This window comes from Oryctolagus cuniculus, chromosome 8 (genome assembly GCF_964237555.1).
Source record: "Oryctolagus cuniculus chromosome 8, mOryCun1.1, whole genome shotgun sequence".
NCBI lineage: Eukaryota > Metazoa > Chordata > Mammalia > Lagomorpha > Leporidae > Oryctolagus > Oryctolagus cuniculus.
In genome coordinates this window covers 90265570-90285111 of record NC_091439.1, presented here as the reverse complement: position 1 = coordinate 90285111, position 19542 = coordinate 90265570, and the positions used below count along the sequence as shown (strand labels likewise).

The window sequence follows — 19542 nt, the reverse complement described above, 5'->3', positions numbered from 1 at the left end:
AAACAGGAGAAGATGGCCCCAAGTCCTTGGACCCCTGCACCCGTGTGGGAGACCCAGAAGAAGCTCCTGGCTCCTGGCTTTGGATCAGTTCAGCTCTGGTCGTTGCAGTCACTTGGGGAGTGAATCAGCAGATAGAAGACCTCTCTTTTCTTTCTCTCTCTCTCTCTCTCTGGCTCTACCTCTCTCTGTAACTCTGTCTTTCAAATAAATAAAAAATAAATTTATAAAAATTTAAAAAAAGAATGTGCTCTAAACACAAGGAATATGAATTTGGAAATTCAAAAATGTAGGAAAGTTAGAAGAGTAATGGGAAGGATACATATTAGGTATATCCTAACAAATACTGATTGAATAAAACGAGGAGATATTTAAGTACATTTAGATCTAATACATGACAGCAATAATACATATTTCCCTGTTGAAGAAGGGAAGCTAGGGAAGAGGGGTTAACTACAGTTAACATTTCTAAGATTCTTGCATTATAAAAATAACCATTTGGGTATTTGTAAGTCAAGTTTGTAAACTGTAATATCTAGTAATAATCTCCAAAAGACTAGCAAAAAAAGTATAATGAAAGAATTAAGAGAGAAACAGAAACATAGAGGGTACCTAGGAAGATGATAAATATAAGTCTAACTTCATAAATAATTATATTAAACATAAATATAAACTAAATATTCCAATTAAAATATAGACTTTCAAATGGATAAATGAAAAGAACCAACTATATATGCTTACAAGAGATACATCTTACATCTAAAGACACAGAGGGGTTAATAGGAATAAAAGATTTAAAATATACACCAAATAAGTAATTACCAAAAAAGCTTACTTAACCATAATATAGCAAAGTATAAAGATAAGAAGATGAAAAAAAGAAAGAAGAAACCCACAAAGCGTTAAACAGTGTTCAGGGACTAAATACTATACTACAAAGATATCCATTCTTTCCAATTTGGTCTACAAAGATTCAATAAAATTCCTCAAGTATCTTATGAAAATTGATAAGATGATTCTAAAATGTGTTAGTATATAAAAATGCAAAGTGACAAAAATAATCAAGACAATATTTCAAAAGAAAGTTAAAACTTACAAACTATAATAAACATGACTGTGGGATACTGATGCAAACTTAGACAAACAGATCAATGGAACAGAATAGAGTAGAAAAGTCATGCCTAAATATAAGAATATGTGGCAAACGGATCATTCAGAATAGTGGAGAAAAGATGGTATTTTCAATAAATGTTTCTGGGACAACTGGTATCCATAAGAGAAAAATCATAATATTTGACTGTGTTGCGTACCATTAAGTAAGATCAATTCACTATGTGTTAAAATCTAAATATGAAAGGCAAAACTATTAAGCTTCTAGATGATTATATAAAAGGATATCTTACATTCTAGGCAGGTAAAGATTTCTTAAACAGAACATAAATGACACCAACCATAAAAGATTAAAAATTAGACTATATTGAAATTAAACTTCTATTTACCAAAAGGCAGCATTCAGAGAGAAGGTTCAGATTAAAGAAGACATTTTCAATACATATAACTGGCACAATGACTTATACTGAGGGTTATAAGTGGGAAAATGCTTCAGGGGTCTTCTGAGGTCTGGGGCTTTCTTATCTGATTGGTAACATATATATACTTTTTTATAATTCATTGTTTTGTACCTTTCTCTTCATGTCTGTTTATGTTTTCAAAAAAATGAGTGAAACTAGATTACATTGATTAGGAATGCATCATTGGTACACGTGATGAACATATTAGGATAGTGTTTACCTCAGAGAAGAAGGAAGGCTGGTGACAGGGATGGTACATGGAAAGGGCTGTTAGCAACACTGACCTGGACAAGAGTTCCATGAATATTTGCTTTGCAATAATTCATCAAGATAGAATTATTGTTTTGTGCAGCCTATATAAGGGTCATATTTCATGATTTGAAATAAAAAAAAAATACCCCAAATTTACAACTTATTGATGGAGACTAATGACATACTGAGGAGAGAATTAGTAAACTAAATGACAAGTCAGAATAAACTAAGCAAAACAATACACACAGAAGCAAATATAAAGAAAAACTGGTAAGAGATACAGAGGATTCAGTGAGAATTTTAATTTATGTTAAGTGGAGCCCCAAAACAGAGAAGAAAGGGAATGGGCATGAGGGAGAATTTTACAAAATTAATAAAAGAAACCATATCACACATGTATGAAGAACTAATGAATTCTAAACAGGAGTAATTAAAATACATTCACACTAGAAATAAAGTAAAACTACAGAAAAACAAACTTGGGGGGAAAAATAAGCAGTTAGAAAACCAAACTAGCCAGGGGATTCCAATACAATCTCATCAAGGTGGCATGTACCAATGCCATCTCACTAGTCCAAGTGATCAATTTCAGTTCACAATTGATCACACTGATAGGTCTAAGAGTCAAAGGGATCACACAAACAAGACTAGTGTCTGCTAATACTAACTGATAGAATAAAAAGGGGAGAGAACGATCCATCATGGGAAGCAGGATACACAGTAGACTCATAGAATGTTAGATGTCCTAAATAGCACTCTGGCCTCAGAATCAGCCCTTAAGGCATTTGGATCTGGCTGAAGAGCCCATGAGAGTATTTTAGGCATGGAAAGCCAAGACACTCTGGGGAAAAAAAAAAAAAAAAAAAGGAAGACCTAAATGAAAGATCTCTGTGAGTGAGATCCCAGTGGAAAGAATGGGGTCATCAAAGAAGGAGGTACCTTTCTCTGAAGGGAGGAGAGAACTTCCACTTTGACTATGACCCTGTCAGAATAAGATTGAAGTCAGCGAACTCAAAAGGCTTCCATAGCCTTGGCAACTCATGACTAGAGCCTAGGGAGATTACTGACGCCATAAACAAGAGTGTCAAATTGTTAAGTCAACAACAAGAGTCACTGTGTACTTACTCCTCATGTGGGATCTGTCCTTAATGTGTTGTCCAATGTGAAGTAATGCTATAACTAGTACTCAAACAGTATTTTACACTTTGTGTTTCTGTGTGGGTGCAAACTGATGAAATCTTTACTTAATATATACTAAATCAATCTTCTGTATATAAAGATAATTGAAAATGAATCTTGATGTGAATGGAAGGGGAGAGGGAGTGGGAGATGGGAGTGGTGTGAGTGGGAGGGAAATTATGGGGGGGGGCCATTGTAATCTATAAACTGTACTTTGGAAATTTATATTTACTTAAGAAAAAAAAAACTAATTTGTGCTGTCTAGAACCAAGAATGCCTATTGCATGGAGGGAGGAGGAAAGCAGCAGGTACCAGAGGAAGCATGGATGGGTTTTGGAGGTGAATTTCACATTCTGTTTCTTGACTTAGATGCTGGTTATGTGAGTTTGCTCAGCTTTTGAAAATTCACAGAGCTCTAGGCCACATCTAATACAAAAGGGAAAATCAGTCTCCCCCATCAGACTGTTGCCATTCCAGAAAATGGCAACATCACAGGGAAGGGAGGCAGTTCCTGTGAAGGGTACCAGAGCAACTCTGAGGAGACTTCAGCCACATCAATGCAGAACTCAGTCTCAGAATTGTGTGGTATTTGTATTGTCTGGAGAAGGATAAAAGTAGTAAATAATGTTAGACTTTAACAAATCTAGACCTGAGATAGCTGTCCTTACAAAGGTCTACATGCAAAATGGGCCCTGGATAAGCCCCTGGTAATCATCAGCAAGGTTCCCTCCCCTTCATTATCAGAACTGATCAAGTGGCTCACTGTGCAAACAACACTATGTATGCTGAATGCATGCATTCTTTCTGGGTGTCTGGAATCTTGGTCAGAACCAGAGAGTGCCTGCGTGACTGACTACCAAAAAAAAAAAAAAAAATGCTTAGGGAACTATCTCATAGGTGCTATCACAACTCATTGCCAGAGGAAATAAGCACATCCTGTGTGACCCCACTGAACAGGATTCTTGGAAGCTTATGCCAGGTCTCCTGAAGAATTCGCCAATGTGCCTTTTCCCTTTGCTGATATTTCTTTATATCCTTTCACTGTAATATACCATAGGCAAGAGTACAACTATACCGTGAGGATGCTGAGTTCTCCTAGTGAGCCCAGGCTGTAGCAGGGGGATCTTAAGGCTACCTAAAATGGATGATTGATAGGGTAGGCAGGTATTTACAGAGACAAGGAACAAATAATTTTAAAATCATGTTTAGAGGCTAGTGTTGTGACACAGTAAGCTAAGCTTCTGCCTATGAAACCAGTATCCCACAATGGAGAGCCAGTTCAAGTTCTGGCTGCTTCGTTTCTAAATCAGCTCCCTGCTAATGTGCCTGGGAAAGCAGCGGAGGCTGACCCAAGTATTTGGGCCCCTGGCACAATTTGGGAGACCTGGATGGAGTTCCTGGTTCCTAGCTTCCAGCTGGCCCAGCCCTGGCTGTTGCAAATGGCAACAGCCCATTTAGGGTGTGAAGCAGCAATGAAGATAGATGACCTCTCATGTTTACATCACAGGATAAATAAATTCATATAGTCATTTTATTTCTTATTAGTGCCAAAAGAAATTTATACTTTAGACCTCATTATGAAAATAAAACAAATATAAAAACATCATAATAATTTTCTACAGCCATAACTTAACCTTAATCAAGAAATTACTCAGATTTTTTTCTATTAAATATATGCATTTACTCACCTTTAGTAACTTGATTTCTCGCATAGCAATTTTTTTAACCATTTTGTCATCATCACTTTCTAGGAACTTCTTGATGGCCACAATTCTTCCACTATCTTTATTCCTACACTTCATCACCATTCCATAACTCCCTTCTCCAACCAATCCAAGGTTCTCATATTTTTCCATTTTAATTTAAAGCCCGTAGGAATTTTTATTCCTATGGAAATCAAGACAGAGAGTTAACAAGGTTTGGTATATTAATTTCCTCTACTGTTACAGCCAAATAATTTTTCCCTATTTGTTGTCCATATTAGAGCAATTGCCATGTTCACAGCTGTCCTGTGTCAACACAATTTCATAGTATTTCCCCACCTACATTTCAAAATATTCACATATATCTCATAATAGACAAGGCAAATGGAATTGAAATATTAACCATATTATTTTTACAATGTATAGGAGAGACAGAGAGGGAGAGATATAAGTATTTCCCATTCACCAGCCCATTCCCCACTAACAACAGTCCCTGGCTGTCTTAAATTTAAATTACTAGGGCTAGTTTTGTGGTGTTAGCTCCTGCTAATGTACCTCAGAAAGCATTAAGATCATGTTTAGGGGCTGGCGTTGTGACACAGTGAGCTAAGCTTCTGCCTGTGACAACAGCATCCTATAATGGAGAGCTGGTTCAAGTCTTGGCTCCTCGGCTTCCAAAACAGCTCCTTGCTAATGCTCCTGGGAAAGAAGCAGAAGATGGCCCAAGTGCGTAGGCCCCAGACACCCATGGGGGAGAACCAGATGGAATTCTGAGTTCTTAGCTTCAGTCTGGCACAGCCCCAGTCATTGCAGACATTTGGAGAGGAAACCAGAGGAAGGAAGATCTCTCTCTCTGTCCCCCATTCTCTGTCAGCCTTTCAGATAAATAAAATAAAATCTTTAAAAAATAATAACAAGAAATTAAATATTAGAACTACCAAATACAGTATGTCAAAATTACTTTAACTTGATTATTCACTGTAAGTTTGAGTACTGATCTGAATTTTGTGTTTTGAATAACATTTTATGATTTCTGAGTCAAGGCAATCCTAATAGAATCTTTCCAATGACTGATGAAGTTTTACTAACAACTGATGATGATCCAGCAATCGTTCTACATGTTTTGGTGCAGGGAAAAAATTACTTTAGTTCCAATACAGATTTTAATTCATAAGGTCTAGTTGGAATGCTATATAAAAGCTGTTAAATCACATCTTTGAAGTTAAATTTATTTATTTATTTTTTAAAAGATTGATTTATTTATTTATTTGAAAGGCAGAGTTACAGAGAGGCAGAAGCAGGGAGAGAGAGAGAGAGAGAGAGAGGTCTTCCATCTGCTGGTTCACTACCCAGATGGCTGCAGCAGCTGGAGTTGCCCCTATCCCATGTCAGGAGCCAACAGCTTCTTCCGGGTCTCCCACATGAATGCAGGGGCCCAAGGACTTGAGCCATCTTCCACTACTTTCCTAGGCCACAGCAGAGAGCTGGATCAGAAGTAGAGTAACTAGGACTCAAACCTGTGCCCATATGGGATGCCAGCACTGCAGGCGGCAGCTTTTAGCTGCTATGACACAGAGCTGACCCTGTTTATTTTTAAAATCAGATTTGGAAATTAAATTCCAGAAGCCAAGAATAAAAAAAATACTGTTATAAATCCCAATGTATTTCCAAAGGTTTGGGAAGAAAAAATCAAAGTCTTCTGATAACTATATATTCAAATGTTAATTTAGTTGATTTTTTTAATCCAGTGGTAGAAAAAACACTCATTCATAAGACTTTGGAGAGAAAAAAAAAATCTTATTTATTATATTAATTGTGCACTAAAAACAACCTAAAACTAATTTATCCAGATTGAGAACAGTGGTGATTTTTTGTTTCTCTTGGACACTGATGGGAAAGACAAAACAAACATTCTCTTTAACAAACTGTGGTAATACAAAATATATGATACATCTCCAGTCAGTACTTTGAGATTTTATTAAGCACATATTTTCAAAATAGATTACACATGGAGAACCAAAGGTCTGATCTTTGGGCGGCGCTGTGGCACAGTGGGTTAAAGCCACAGCCTGCAGTGCCGGCATCCCATATGGGCGCCAGTTCAAGTCCTGGCTGCTCCACTTCCCATCCAGCTCTCTGCTATAGCCTGGGAAAGCAGTAGAAGATGACCCAAGTCCTGGGGCCCCTGCACTCACATGGGAGACCCGGAAGAAGCTCCTGGCTCCTGGCTTCGAATCAGCGCAGCTCCAGCTGTTGCGGCCATCTGGGGAGTGAACAAACAGACGGAAGACCTTTCTCTCTCTCTCTGCCTCTCCTTCTTTCTCTGTGTAACTGACTTTCAAGTAAATAAATAAATCTTAAAAAAAAAAAAAAGTCTGATCTTCAAAAGAATGAAAGCAATCCCAATCAACACCAACTCATTTCTTTATTTTATTTTATCTTTTTTTATTTTTTTATTTTTTTACAGGCAGAGTGGACAGTGAGAGAGAGAGACAGAGAGAAAGGTCTTCCTTTTGTCGTTAGTTCACCCTCCAATGGCTGCCACAGCTGGCGCGCTGCGGCCGGTGCACCGCGCTGATCCGAAGGCAGGAGCCAGGTGCTTCTCCTGGTTTCCCATGTGGGTGCAGGGCCCAAGGACTTGGGCCATCCTCCACTGCCTTCCCGGGCCACAGCAGAGAGCTGGCCTGGAAGAGGGACAACCGGGACAGAATCCGGCACACCGACCAGGACTAGAACCCGGTGTGCTGGCGCCGCAGGCAGAGGATTAGCCTAGTGAGCCGCGGCGCCGGCCTCACTATCACTTTTGACAGGAGCATCTACTATGAACCATTTACAGAGCAGTGTCCCAACCCCTCACTTCCCATACATATGACATTTTAACTTCTCGTAAATATTTGTAAATAAAATGTCTGTGTTTCAAAAATTGTTTCAGTGTAATTCCCTCCTTCCTTGCCTTAATTCCCCCCTTCCATTAGGAAAGTATGTTCTATTAAGGATGAGGTTTAGGGTAGCAATGCCAACCCTTCTAAAACACTTTGGAATTGATGCTCTTCGTATTTGAATATGCAAAGCGAATAGAATAGAAGTTACCTGAAGCCGGCTCCGGCTTCAGGAGCAGCCTGTCTCCGAGGCACCTCTCAGGCTAACAGCACGCAGGGGCCCAAGTCTGTTCTCCCCACAGTCTGCACTTTCGGACACACCCCATGGCACACAGAATCCTACAGGATCACGTCCACAGAGCCCCTTGTTTTCTGAAACGCTTACTCATAAACTTTTAACTTTTCATGTCTTCTTGAATAATACAAACACCAGCCTCACCCACCCAAAACAAAGCCAAACAAAAACCAACCCGGCCAATGAGGTCTTTCTGGACAAATGCCCTGTAAACAAACATACGGTTCTAAATACCAACAATTTAGGTAAAATACTGGACAGTGCCATTCCTAATACATATACTATGTATATATTATATACTATGTATATATTATAGTTAATTATATATATTTTATATAATTATATATATAGTTAAAGACAGATTAAACTCTTCTGCAAAGAAAGCAACGAGGTAATCGGTTCTGTAAGTATTACACTTACTCTTTCTTCAAATCCTCTCGCATGGAAGGTTTTCAACTTGGGAACACATCTGAGGCGAAATGCATGTCGCTCGCAGGTCTAGAAGACGCTGCCCTGCACACCAGCAGCCCCAGCGCCGCGGCGACAGACCCCGCCGACGCAGTCCCGGCCCCCGGGGGAAGCAGGCAGGGAGGCCGAGCCGCCTCGGCCCGCCGGCCGCAAGCTCGCACCTCGCAGGGCCGCCGGCCGCATGCTGTCGTCAAGGCAACAGCCTCACTCCGGCCCCAGCCATGGCACAGTACCCCGAGAGGGACGCGTCCGCGGCGGGCAGCCACACGCGGGGAGGTCGAGGCCTGTGGAGAGATTGCCCGGGATGCAAGGGCCCCGGCCTGTCAGCACCGCCGGCGCCCGGCCCCTGGAGTCGGCGAACCAGCACCGCTCCAACTAGCCCGGGGCGGAGGCGTTGGCCGCTGCGCTGCAAGGGGGCGGGCCCTCATCCGCCCCGGCCCGCCCCAGAGCAGCAGCCTCCCCGATTCTGATTGGCCAAGCGCTGTTGTCAGGCCCCGCGATTGGCTTGTCGTCCAGCAGCCCGCCCCTTCACCTGGGGCTCGGCTCAGGTTCGGCTCCCTGAGGCGCAGACGCCTACACCACCCGGGCACACCTAAGTCCTCAGGTTGGGAAGCGCCCTTCTGCCTTCGCGCGCGAAGACTTCTGCCCACTGTAACTGGAGTGGGAGGCGATGTCTGCCTCCCCCCGAGAGGGTAAAGGTGGCGGTCGCGGAGGCCTGTGGAGAACTGTGGAGAACGCGGTGCAGTGTTTCGCGAAGTTTCCCTGCCGGCCTGGGGCGGGGAGCCGGCCTGGCGCCCTCACCCCGGGCTTCAGCCTGGCCGCCATCGCAGGCTTCTGAAGCTTTTCTCTCGCGGGGCGGCAGGGCCAGTAGGGGGAAGGTGGGACTTGAGGACGACAGTCTGAGAGATGGGTGTAAGGCAGGCAGGCGGTGACAGACCTGACGCCGAGGGGAAACCAAGGGCCCTGACAGTGAGGGAGACGCTTGGAGTGAAGCCAGGGGAAGGGCTGGGGTGGTTGGGCAGCTGGAAGACATGCACGGCCCTGCGCGTGGCAGCCACACGGGGTGGGATGGGGGCTCAGGATGTTTCAAGTTAAACGTGTGTGTGACACGGGCCGACTGGATCCACGGCTGGGCAACGCTGAAGCCAGGCAAGAAACAGGACTGTCCTCATTTTCAAGGGATTTGAGGCAGTGAGGAGGCCATGTGGTCAATTATTTTCACATTCAGTCATGGCAACATTTTATATTCATATTTTGTCTCTATATATTGAGGAGCGAGAGTTTCCTGGATAGCATTTAATACCCCCAGTCAATATTAAGGTATTACTGATTAAACATTCCATTTATAATCCTTTAACCTGCTTAATTACCTCCATCAAACTGATTAAAACCGAATTCCTAAGCCCATAATATTGAGAACCAGATCTGGAACCTGGGAATGGAAAAAGTATAATTCTTTGGTTAATCTGAGATTTTTGTTGTTCTTCTTTATGTGAAAGCCAGAGAGACCATCTTGAATCTGCTGGTTCATTCCCCAGATGCCCACAACAGCCGGAGTTGGGTCAGGCTGAAGCATGAGCCAGGAATTCTATTCTGCTTTGCCACATGAATAGCAGGAACCCAACTTCTTGAGCTATTACCTGCTGTCTCCCACCTGTGCATTAGCAGGAAGATTAAATCAGGAGTACAAGCAGGACTCCAGCCCAGTCTCTGTGATATGGAATGTGGGGGCCTCAAGCAACTTAACTATCATGCCAAAAATCCTGGACCTAGGATCTGTCTTCATGTAGCAATTAGCTCTCTTTTTAGCTGTGACCAAGTTGAAGGGAATCATGCCTTATTTGAAAGAGCAACAGAGAGAGATCTTCCATCTGCTGGTTCACTTCTCACATGCCTGCAATAGCTGGGATTGGGCCAGGATGAAGTCAGGAGCCAGGAACTCCATCTAGGTCTTCCATATGGGTAACAGGTATTCATGAACTTGATTCATCACTTGCTGCCTCCTAGGGTGAGCATTAGTGGGAAGCTGGATCAGAAGCAGAGGCAGGCGTCCCAGGAGGGCTCTTAGGTGCTGCACCAAATGACCCTTATCACAAGATTGTTGAAGAACAGGTAGCATTATGTGAAACAGAGAAATATTTATAGGGAAAACCAGTGAAGAGAAGCTTTAGTCAACAAAATGACTTAATGAAATACCATGTAGTAGAAATAAGAAGACAATAGAGTATGAAAAGGGCTTAGGTTTGATGAGGTATAGAGAAAAGATGAAAAATTGAGAAAAGCATAAGATAGACATTAGTTGGCCTAGACATTCTCAGCAAAAAAAACTTCATTTTGGGGGCATCAGCATTATCGTGCAGTGTGTAAAGCTACCACCTGTAATGATATTAGCATCCCATGAGCTCTAGTTCAAGTTCCTGCTGCTCCATTTCCTATCCAGCTCCCTTCTAATGCACCTGGGAAAAAACACAGAGGATGGGCCAAGTACTTGGGCCCCTACAACCACATGGGAGACCCCAGTGGAGTTCCAGGCTCCTCCTTTCTGCCTTGGCCAAGCCCCAAATATTGTAGCCATTTGGGAAGTCAGCAAGGAAATGGAAGATCTCTTTCTCCCTCTCTGTCTGTAATTGTCAAAGAAATCGTAAAAAAAAAAAAAAAAAAAAAAGAGAGAGAGAACTTTTTTTGCATAAAACGGTACTTCTAAGATTGAGATGCAAGAAACTGAAGATAGAAATTCCTTGAAATAATTATGACAAGAGTTATTTTAATATGAAAGGAATAATACAAGATAGTAAAATGTGCCCACTTGAGCCTGTATCCTGTGAGTTGACAGTGAAACCAGCTGACCCTGTTTCATAGGACTTGGCAACTCAGGGACAAGAATGGAAAAAAAATAGATGATTTATAAGCTACCTTTATCAAAGAATTAACTGGTAGTTCAAGGAGATTCAACAAAGGACTAAAGCAGTCCAGGATGCTGGAGAAAGCATCATTAAAACCAGTTACCATGGGCTTCACCTAGATAAGATGATCAACTGTGACAGCAGTTAGCTAATCAGCTGAAAATAAAGAGGCAGTGAGGGACTGGAGGTCATGGTGAGCACGGAGAGTAAGTTTAATAGGTACAAAAGAAGAGGAAGAAGTTACCAGAGAAAGCAACTGTGATTTCAATCTTGGAAATGCACAAGATGATCAGTTCTAAAGGATAGAATATACCTTTGGGTAGCCAAAATTTATCAGAGAATGTCACAGAGTTCAAAAAAACCTGAGGTTATAGTGTGACATCATTAACATGAACTATGCAGGTAGGACTACAGGGGAAGAGATTGAGAGGAACACTGTAACTACTGGAGAAAGTTCAAATGTTCTAAAATCTAAAGAAAACTATGTGAGAGTACATGAGAGGGACACGGAGACAGAAGAGCTTGAGAGGTGGCAGTGAAACATGGGTGGAAATAGAAGCACAGGGCTCAGCAGTTTCACTGCTAGGCATAACCTAAGGTAAATGAAAACATGTTTATGAAAAGTCTTATACAGAAATGTTTATAGCAGCCTTACTCATTATAGCCAAAAAGTAGAAACAACCCAAATGTTCATTAGCTGAGGAATAAATAAGATGTGGTATATTCAGTGGAATATTAGCCTCTAGAACAAAGTACTGATTCATGCTACAACATACATTAATCTTGAAAGCATTTAGTGCAAGAAACCTGACACAGTCAGTTTCTATTTACATAAGGTTTCCAGCATGGATAAATCCACAAAAAGTAGTGTAGAGCTTAACAAGGGCTGGGAGCAGATGGGAATGGGGGGGTGACTACTAATGAGTATGTGGTTTCTTTTGGAGTTATGAAAATGTTCAAGATAATGGTGATAGTTGCACAAAATTGTGACTATACTAAAAACCTGCAGCCACCTAGGGCGTGAACCATCAGATGGAGGACCTCTCTCTCTCTCTCTCTCTCTCTCTGTTTCTCCTCTGTGTAACTCTTTCAAAAAAATAAATAAATCTTTAAAAAAAAAAACACTGTATATTTGAGGTATTACATATATAGGTGATAACAATAAAAATTAGACTAAAATGGACTAAGAAATATATAGCCCTTTCCAATGAATTTGTGTATTTTAGCTTAAACAGACCCCTTCTTTTCCTCACATTAGCAATCATTATGTTAAATGACTTCACAAAAGTCATTCTTTACTTATCTTGGCTTTTATTTATTTTTAATATTTATTTATTTATTTGAAAGAGTTACAGAAAGGGACAGAGGTACTCCATCTGCTGGTTCACTACCCAAATGGCCACAATTGCCAGGGCTGGGCCAGGCTAAAGCCAGGAACCTGGAACTCCATCCAGGTCTCTCACTTGGGTGACAGGGACATCTTCCACTGCTTTCCCTGGCTCATTAACAGAGTTGGACTGGAAGCTGAGCAGCAAGGATCCACTCCAGTGCTCATATGGAATGCCACCAATGCAGGCGGCAGCTTAACCTGCTGCACCACAATGCCAACCCCCTACTCTGGCATCTTAAAACAATATGCTTGAGCTATTTTCTTGCCCTCCCTTCTACCCCCAAAGCTTCTCACTTAGGTTCCATGAGATCTTGATTGATCATAAGTTTTTTAGTGCAGTGTAAGGTTCTTCATTTCAGTATATCACAGAGTATGGAACTATGAATACAATGCACCATTCTATTAAAGAAATGGACTCATTTTGAAGGTCTGAGGTTCTTTGACAGGACACTTGCCACAGAAGTTAATTTTATTGGGGCTGGCAGTGTGATGCCCAGCATCCCAGTTGAGTGCTGGTTTGAGTTCCAGCTGTTTCACTTCTGATCCAGCTCCCTGCAAACGCACCTGGAAAGCAGCACAACATGACCCAAGTGCTTGGGCCCCACCACCGATGTGGGAGACCCAGAAGAAACTCTTGGCTTCGGCCTGGCCCAATCTCAGCCCCAGCTGTTGTGGTCATTTGGGGAGTGAACCAGAGGATGGAAGCTCTCTCTCCCCCTCGCTTTCAAATAAATAAATTTTAAATTTTTGTTCTCAATCTAATAGCTTATTTATTGACTTCATTATTAAAAAGTGATTAAAGAGGAAAAACCTACCCTCTAAATCTTTTAAATGTCCATCATTTATTTATTTATTTTTGACAGGCAGAGTTAGACAGTGACAGAGAGAGAGAGAGAGAAAGGTCTTCCTTTTCCATTGGCTCACCCCCCAAATGGCCGCCACGGCTGGCGCACTGTGCTGATCCGAAGCCAGGAACCAGGTACTTCCTCCTGGTCTCCCATGTGGGTGCAGGGCCCAAGCACTTGGGCTATCCTCCACTGCCTTCCTGGGCCACAGCAGAGAGCTGGACTGGAAGAGGAGCAACCGGGACTAGAACCTGGGGTGCCGGCGCTGCAGGTGGAGGATTAGCCTAGTGAGCCACGGCACTAGCCCATCATTTAGTTTCACATACTTGCAAGATGAAACGCAGTCAGAGGGCATTCTTTTGTCTGCTGGTTCACTCCCCAAGTGCCTGCATTAGCCAGGGCTGGGCCAGGTTGAAGCCAGGAGCCAGGAACTCCATCCAGGTCTCCAATGTGGATGTCAGGAACCCAAGCACTTGAGCCAACACCTGCTGTCCCCCAGGATGCATTAGCAGGAAGCTGGATTGGAAGTGGGAGTAGCTGGGAGTTAAACCAGCACTCCACTTGGGATATGGGTGTCACAACCAGTGGCTTAATTTGCTGTACCACCTAATCAGAATTATTAACCACTCATTTAGGCTTCAACTAGACCAGAAAGCTTGAAGTATACTATTCCACTTATTGTGCCACATCTCAATCACCAATACATCTACTACAGTGATGTGAAAATGGGAATCCATTTCTCAAATAGTACATATTCTGTTTGCACTAGTAACATACTTCTTATAATCCTCCCAACTCATTTCCCTCTAGCCTATACCCCATTCCTGTTTTCATAGCACACACACACACACACACACACACAAAAGGTATGTTCACTCATTCCATTTCTTACCTCCAGTCCTTTCAAGTTTCAAGTTTCATCCTTATCACTCCACTAAAAAAGTTCTTACCTGGCCCATAAAAATCTCCTGCGCAAGATCCTCCACATTTTCTGTTTTTGATGGCAACTATGCAGATGACTCCAGTGTGATCTTGAAGGTATCTACTGAAGTTGGTAGCACCTTTCTTCATGTGTCCTTAAATGACTAAATGTGTGTGGGGGTCGGGGGGTGGGGCAGTCAGCTGGCCTCTTCACCACCACTCTCCTGATACTTTGAACTTGGAGAGAAAACTATTGTCTGAGCCATTAATTAAACATCTTGGGATCTATTTACTACCACAGCTTGAAGTAACTACTTCACTTGCTATTTTGACTTCTAAGCTTTTTTTTCACACAACAGCTTATCCTTTTCCCTCTGAGAAATTCAGCTTTCTGCAACACCAATACTTGCCATGTTTTGTCTCCGTTTTTTTGCATTCTCCTCCTGTACTTTAATGCTGAATTTAAGGAGTCACAGTTGAGCCTGCAGTGTCTTTTCCTTTGTAAACTCTTTTACTAGATAATCTCATCTTATTCAAAGACTGCAAAAATCTATATGAACCACTCACAGAACAGAATTCCTGAACCATATATATTTAATTACATGGCATTTCTTCTTAGACTTCCAATGGGCATATGAAATGTAACACGGTTACAGCAGATGTGTTGATTTCCCCAAAATAGTTCACTTATGCTCCTCTCTGAGTACCTCCTTCCACCTAAATTGCATAATATCTCTGGGAGCCCTATTTCTGATACATTCAAAATCCAATACATACACAACTCTTTAACTTCTATCTCCAGAAAATATCTGATCACTTGAGTACTTATTACCTTTTTCACTGTTAAAAGCTTTATCCAAACTACTCATATCACCTGGCAGCTCTTTCTAATTCAGATCACATCAAATCCCTATTCAGTTACCTAATCCCATTATACAACTAAAATCCAAACCTCAAGACTACTCTCAATGTAACTCTACCTATCTCTTGGTGTCCATCATCTGCATTACTCTAACGGCACACTGACTACTTAATGCATCCTGGAACACACCAACTTGCTTTGAACACATGGCCTCTGCATTTGTTCATCCACTTAGAATGCTCTTGCCCAATTTCTCAAGGGTGCCTTCTCATCAGGTCTCCAAAAATTGATCTTCCTTCATTTACCACCCTGAAGAGCCTCATCTCTAATCAGTATTACTAGTTCTACTAGTTAACCCAGCTATGCCTGAGTTAATCCTTTTCTAAAATAAATGGTGCTGCTTCTCATAGGAATTATTACTAGAACTAACCAGAACACATCAGGACTGAAATTACTTAGAAGTTTATTGCCACTCCCTCAATATACAAGTTTCCTAAGGGTGGGATGTATCTACTGTTATCACCAGCTAGCACCTAGATAGGTTCCTGGTACATATAATGTGCTAATAAATATTAACTGTTGTCCAAGACTTTCTTACTTCTTATACACATAGTTGTTACTAAGTATTATTTGTGCCTGCTTCAAAACACTTTTAAGTTATTCCTGATAACCATTCACCTTCCAAGGAAATGTCTCTCACATTCCTCCCCCTGCCTTCTGAATTCCAAAGGCCACTATCCTGACCACATCAGGCAGTTTTCAGTTTTGAGATTCTCCAAATTTTAACCTCATAAGAAAAAATTACAACTTAAAAGTCATAGACACAGTATTCAACATATATGTAATCTTGGTTCCAGGTCTTGTCTCTGCTTTATCACTTAATTCTGTTCCCGAATGCAGTTCTGATTAAGGGATCCTTAATTTTAGGCCTGCTAGTGCTAGAGCTTGATTTTGCAGTTTTGTAAAATAAAGCCAGGATAAAAACCCAGTGTATTCAGCATTCAAGTAACTGGTCCTGAGGTTGACTTTATAAAAGTCCTTTAAAGCAAATTAACACTTTGCAAATCCAGTATTTCAAACTGTTTAATACTAGAGTAACTATCATATCCTTTCTGAACCTGTCTCTGCCTTTAAAATAGCTAGCTATATTTAGCTCATCTAAATGGTCAAACAGCCCCTATTTCTTTCCCTCAGATGCAACAGTCCTGAACTACATTAGCCCATCAGTTCTCCTGCTTCCTTTCTTGTTGTCCTACCACTCATTTTCAAAATAGCATTGCTGTATCACTCATACTTAATACTTTCCTACTGCTTTCTATGGCAATCAGCAAAAACTCCCAATAAACTTCTTAACTTGGTTTACAATCTTTCATGATCTCAGCCCTTTACTTCTTAAACTTTTCACCACACAGGTATTCCTTAACTTACTCCACCTATCCCAGTTTCCTGTAGTAAACCTCAAAGCTTTGCAAATTTTACAGGCTTTGCATATTTTACAAGTCAGTCCCTGTGCTTGGAGTGCATGCAGAATCAATGTCAGCTAACACCTACCTAAAGTTGCACTCAGCTACTTTGTATCTCTTACTTTGATGCTTTGCCTAGCATTTATAATCACTCCTCCATTATTGAGTAAACAAGCTCAATATGCCTGATAGAGGTGATCAATAAACAAATATTATTCGTCCTCATTAAAATATAAATAAGAAATAATCTGAAAAGAGAAAACGAACACATATGCTAAGGTAATTAAAGGGACAACCAATGGGCTGGAATATGGTAGTTCATAATTTTCCATGAAATGCATAGTATGTATTTGGTTTTTAATTGTGGCAAAAGCTGTATAAGTTACCACTTCATGTACTGATTTTGAAACAAACACACAACATGCCAAATTACACTCCTAGGTAGCCTGAGCTTTTCAGGTCAAGCTCACAACAAAACCCCCTCAAGGGTACCCTAGCACTAATGCCCTTTTTCCTTAAAGGCTTTTTTCCTTTGTGTTCCCATCACTCACTGCAAGGATTCAGCTTGACATGACCATGGCTATCTAGCCCTTCAAGTGAACCTGACAGCTCAAGTCCTATAGGATAACCAGTCATTAAGACAACATACCACTGATATGTGGCATCTGAAATCCTAATATTTCTTGAGAAAGTCCAGGTGCATTCTGATGTGCCATGGACCACCTTTGTCTAAGAAATCTTTTTTTCCTGCCTCAGGAGGGGATAAACTTGTCTGCTCAGGACTATGCTTCTATCTTTAAATCACCTCATTCTTCAGTTGCACCCCCTGCCTTTGGCATCTGGTTCTTACACACCAGGTTTTTATACCATCTTACTTCTCCAATACACGTTGAAAAACCAGATTCTTTAATCACTTGTTCCCTCACAACACATAGCCATTTTACTTGCAAATTGGTCATATTTAGATTACTAGCACCACTACTCTATCATAGCTTCCAACTGAAATACTGCAACCTCCCTTCACCTGATTTTCTCTAGTTTATTACTGAACTTCAAGTTGTTTAGTCTGTAAACATTTCCAAATAGAAATCTAATCACTTACTACATCCCTTCCACATCTATCCACTGGTCAAAATCTTCAGCTTCCCATTGATCTTGGGGATAAAGATCAATTTCCTTGAGTTGACAAGAATAATTATGGTGTAGCCCCTAGCTACCCTCTTAAATATATACCCATCCACTCTCACCTAAAGCTTCACTTTTAACCTGTTTCAAGAGCAGGGGAACATTAATTCATTTATTAACAGTACCTAGAACAGTGCCCAGCACTCTTGAAGCTCCATAGTTAAGGATGAATTCAAGGAGCCAGTGATCAGAAAAATATGAACAAGTGTTCTTACAACCTGGAATATGGAATCCAAGCAATAGAGGCAGGCAAATAGAAAAGGAGTGGAAGAGATGAGGATTCATTTTTAGGCTAATAAATAGATGAGAAAAACAGAGGTGAGCATTATTAAGACAGCTAAGATAGACATAACTTAAGTCAGACCAAAAATCATTTTGGACTTCCTTATTTTGAATTATCTACCACTTCCAAGGAGATATGGCCAAAAAGGATACTTTAAACATGCTTGGAATGCACAGGTCAACAGCAGAAACTCAAGTGGGTCATTAACACTAAGAGCCAACACAAAGAGCCCACTATGTTGTTTTAGATGCTTTATACATTAACTCACAAAACCCTTGTAATATCCCAGTGTACAAATGAGGAAACAAGCACAGAAAAGGGCTCACCACAGAACGGTGGAACTACCATTCAAGCCAAAGCTGTGTGCTTCTAAAGGCCTGCTCTAGACCATTTTATACTATATAGATGAAAGCTAGTATTTGACTGAAATGAAACCACAGAACATTTATGAAGAACAAATTGGGGGAGAGGAGGAATTGGGGGAGGAGATATGAAGGGGCAATAGGAAGCTTAAAGATTTTTAAGGGGCTGGTGCTGTGGCACATTGGGTTAATGTCCTGGCCTGGAGCACTAGCATCCCATATGGGGGCCAGTTTGGGACCCAGCTATTCCACTTCTAATCCTTCTCTCTGCTATGGCCTGGGTCCTCGGGGCCCTGTACCTGTGTGGGAGAGACTCGGAGGAAGCTCCTGGCTTCAGATCAGCGCAGCTCCCGCCGTTGTGGCCAATTGGGTAAATGAGCCGGTGGATGGAAGACCTCTCTCTATCTCTCTGTAACTCTTTCAAATAAATAAATCTTGAAAAAAAATTTTTTTTTGAAAACTTTGAGGAGCCAGCATTGTGGCATAGGAGGGAAAAGCCAACACAAGCAATACTAGGATCCATATGGGTACCAGTTTGTGTTCCAGTTGCTCCACTTCTGATCCAGCTCCCTGCTATTGGCCTGGGAAAAGTATCAGAGGATGGCCCAAGTTTTGGGCCCCTGCACCCAAGTAGGAGTCCTGGATGAAGCTCCTGGCTTCAATCTAGCCCAGCTCTGGCTGTTGTAGCCATCTGGGGGAGTGAACCACCACCAGAAGTAAGATCTTTCTCTCCCTGTCACTCTTTCAAATAAATAATGTTAAAAAAATAAAAGTTTATTTGAAAGGCAGAGTGACAGAAACATATGCTGGTTCAGAAACCCAAATAGGGGCTGGGCAAGGCGGAAGCCAGGAGCCAGGAACTCCATCTAGGTCTCCCACATAGGTGCCAAGAATCAAAGTGGGGGGGTGGGGGTGGCGCTGTGGCATAGCGAGTAAAGCCACTGCCTACAGTACCAGCATGCCATATGGATGCCGGTTCCAGTC

The 19542-nt window shown here is 41.5% G+C and overlaps 1 protein-coding gene across 5 annotated transcripts in view; it reads right to left on the bottom strand.

The window, feature by feature from the left end:
• CDKL2 (cyclin dependent kinase like 2) overlaps positions 1 to 8747 on the bottom strand; it is a 56082-nt gene extending 47335 nt beyond the window's left edge. The window contains exons 1-2 of one of the 5 annotated variants that reach the window (XM_070079458.1): positions 8297 to 8747; positions 4688 to 4886 (exon numbers count right to left, since the gene is read on the bottom strand). In XM_070079458.1, coding sequence (XP_069935559.1) covers positions 4688 to 4855 — 168 coding nt within the window. In that variant the 5' untranslated portion in view covers positions 4856 to 4886; positions 8297 to 8747. 5 annotated transcript variants of the gene reach the window in all.
• Between the last annotated feature and the right edge of the window lie 10795 nt (positions 8748 to 19542).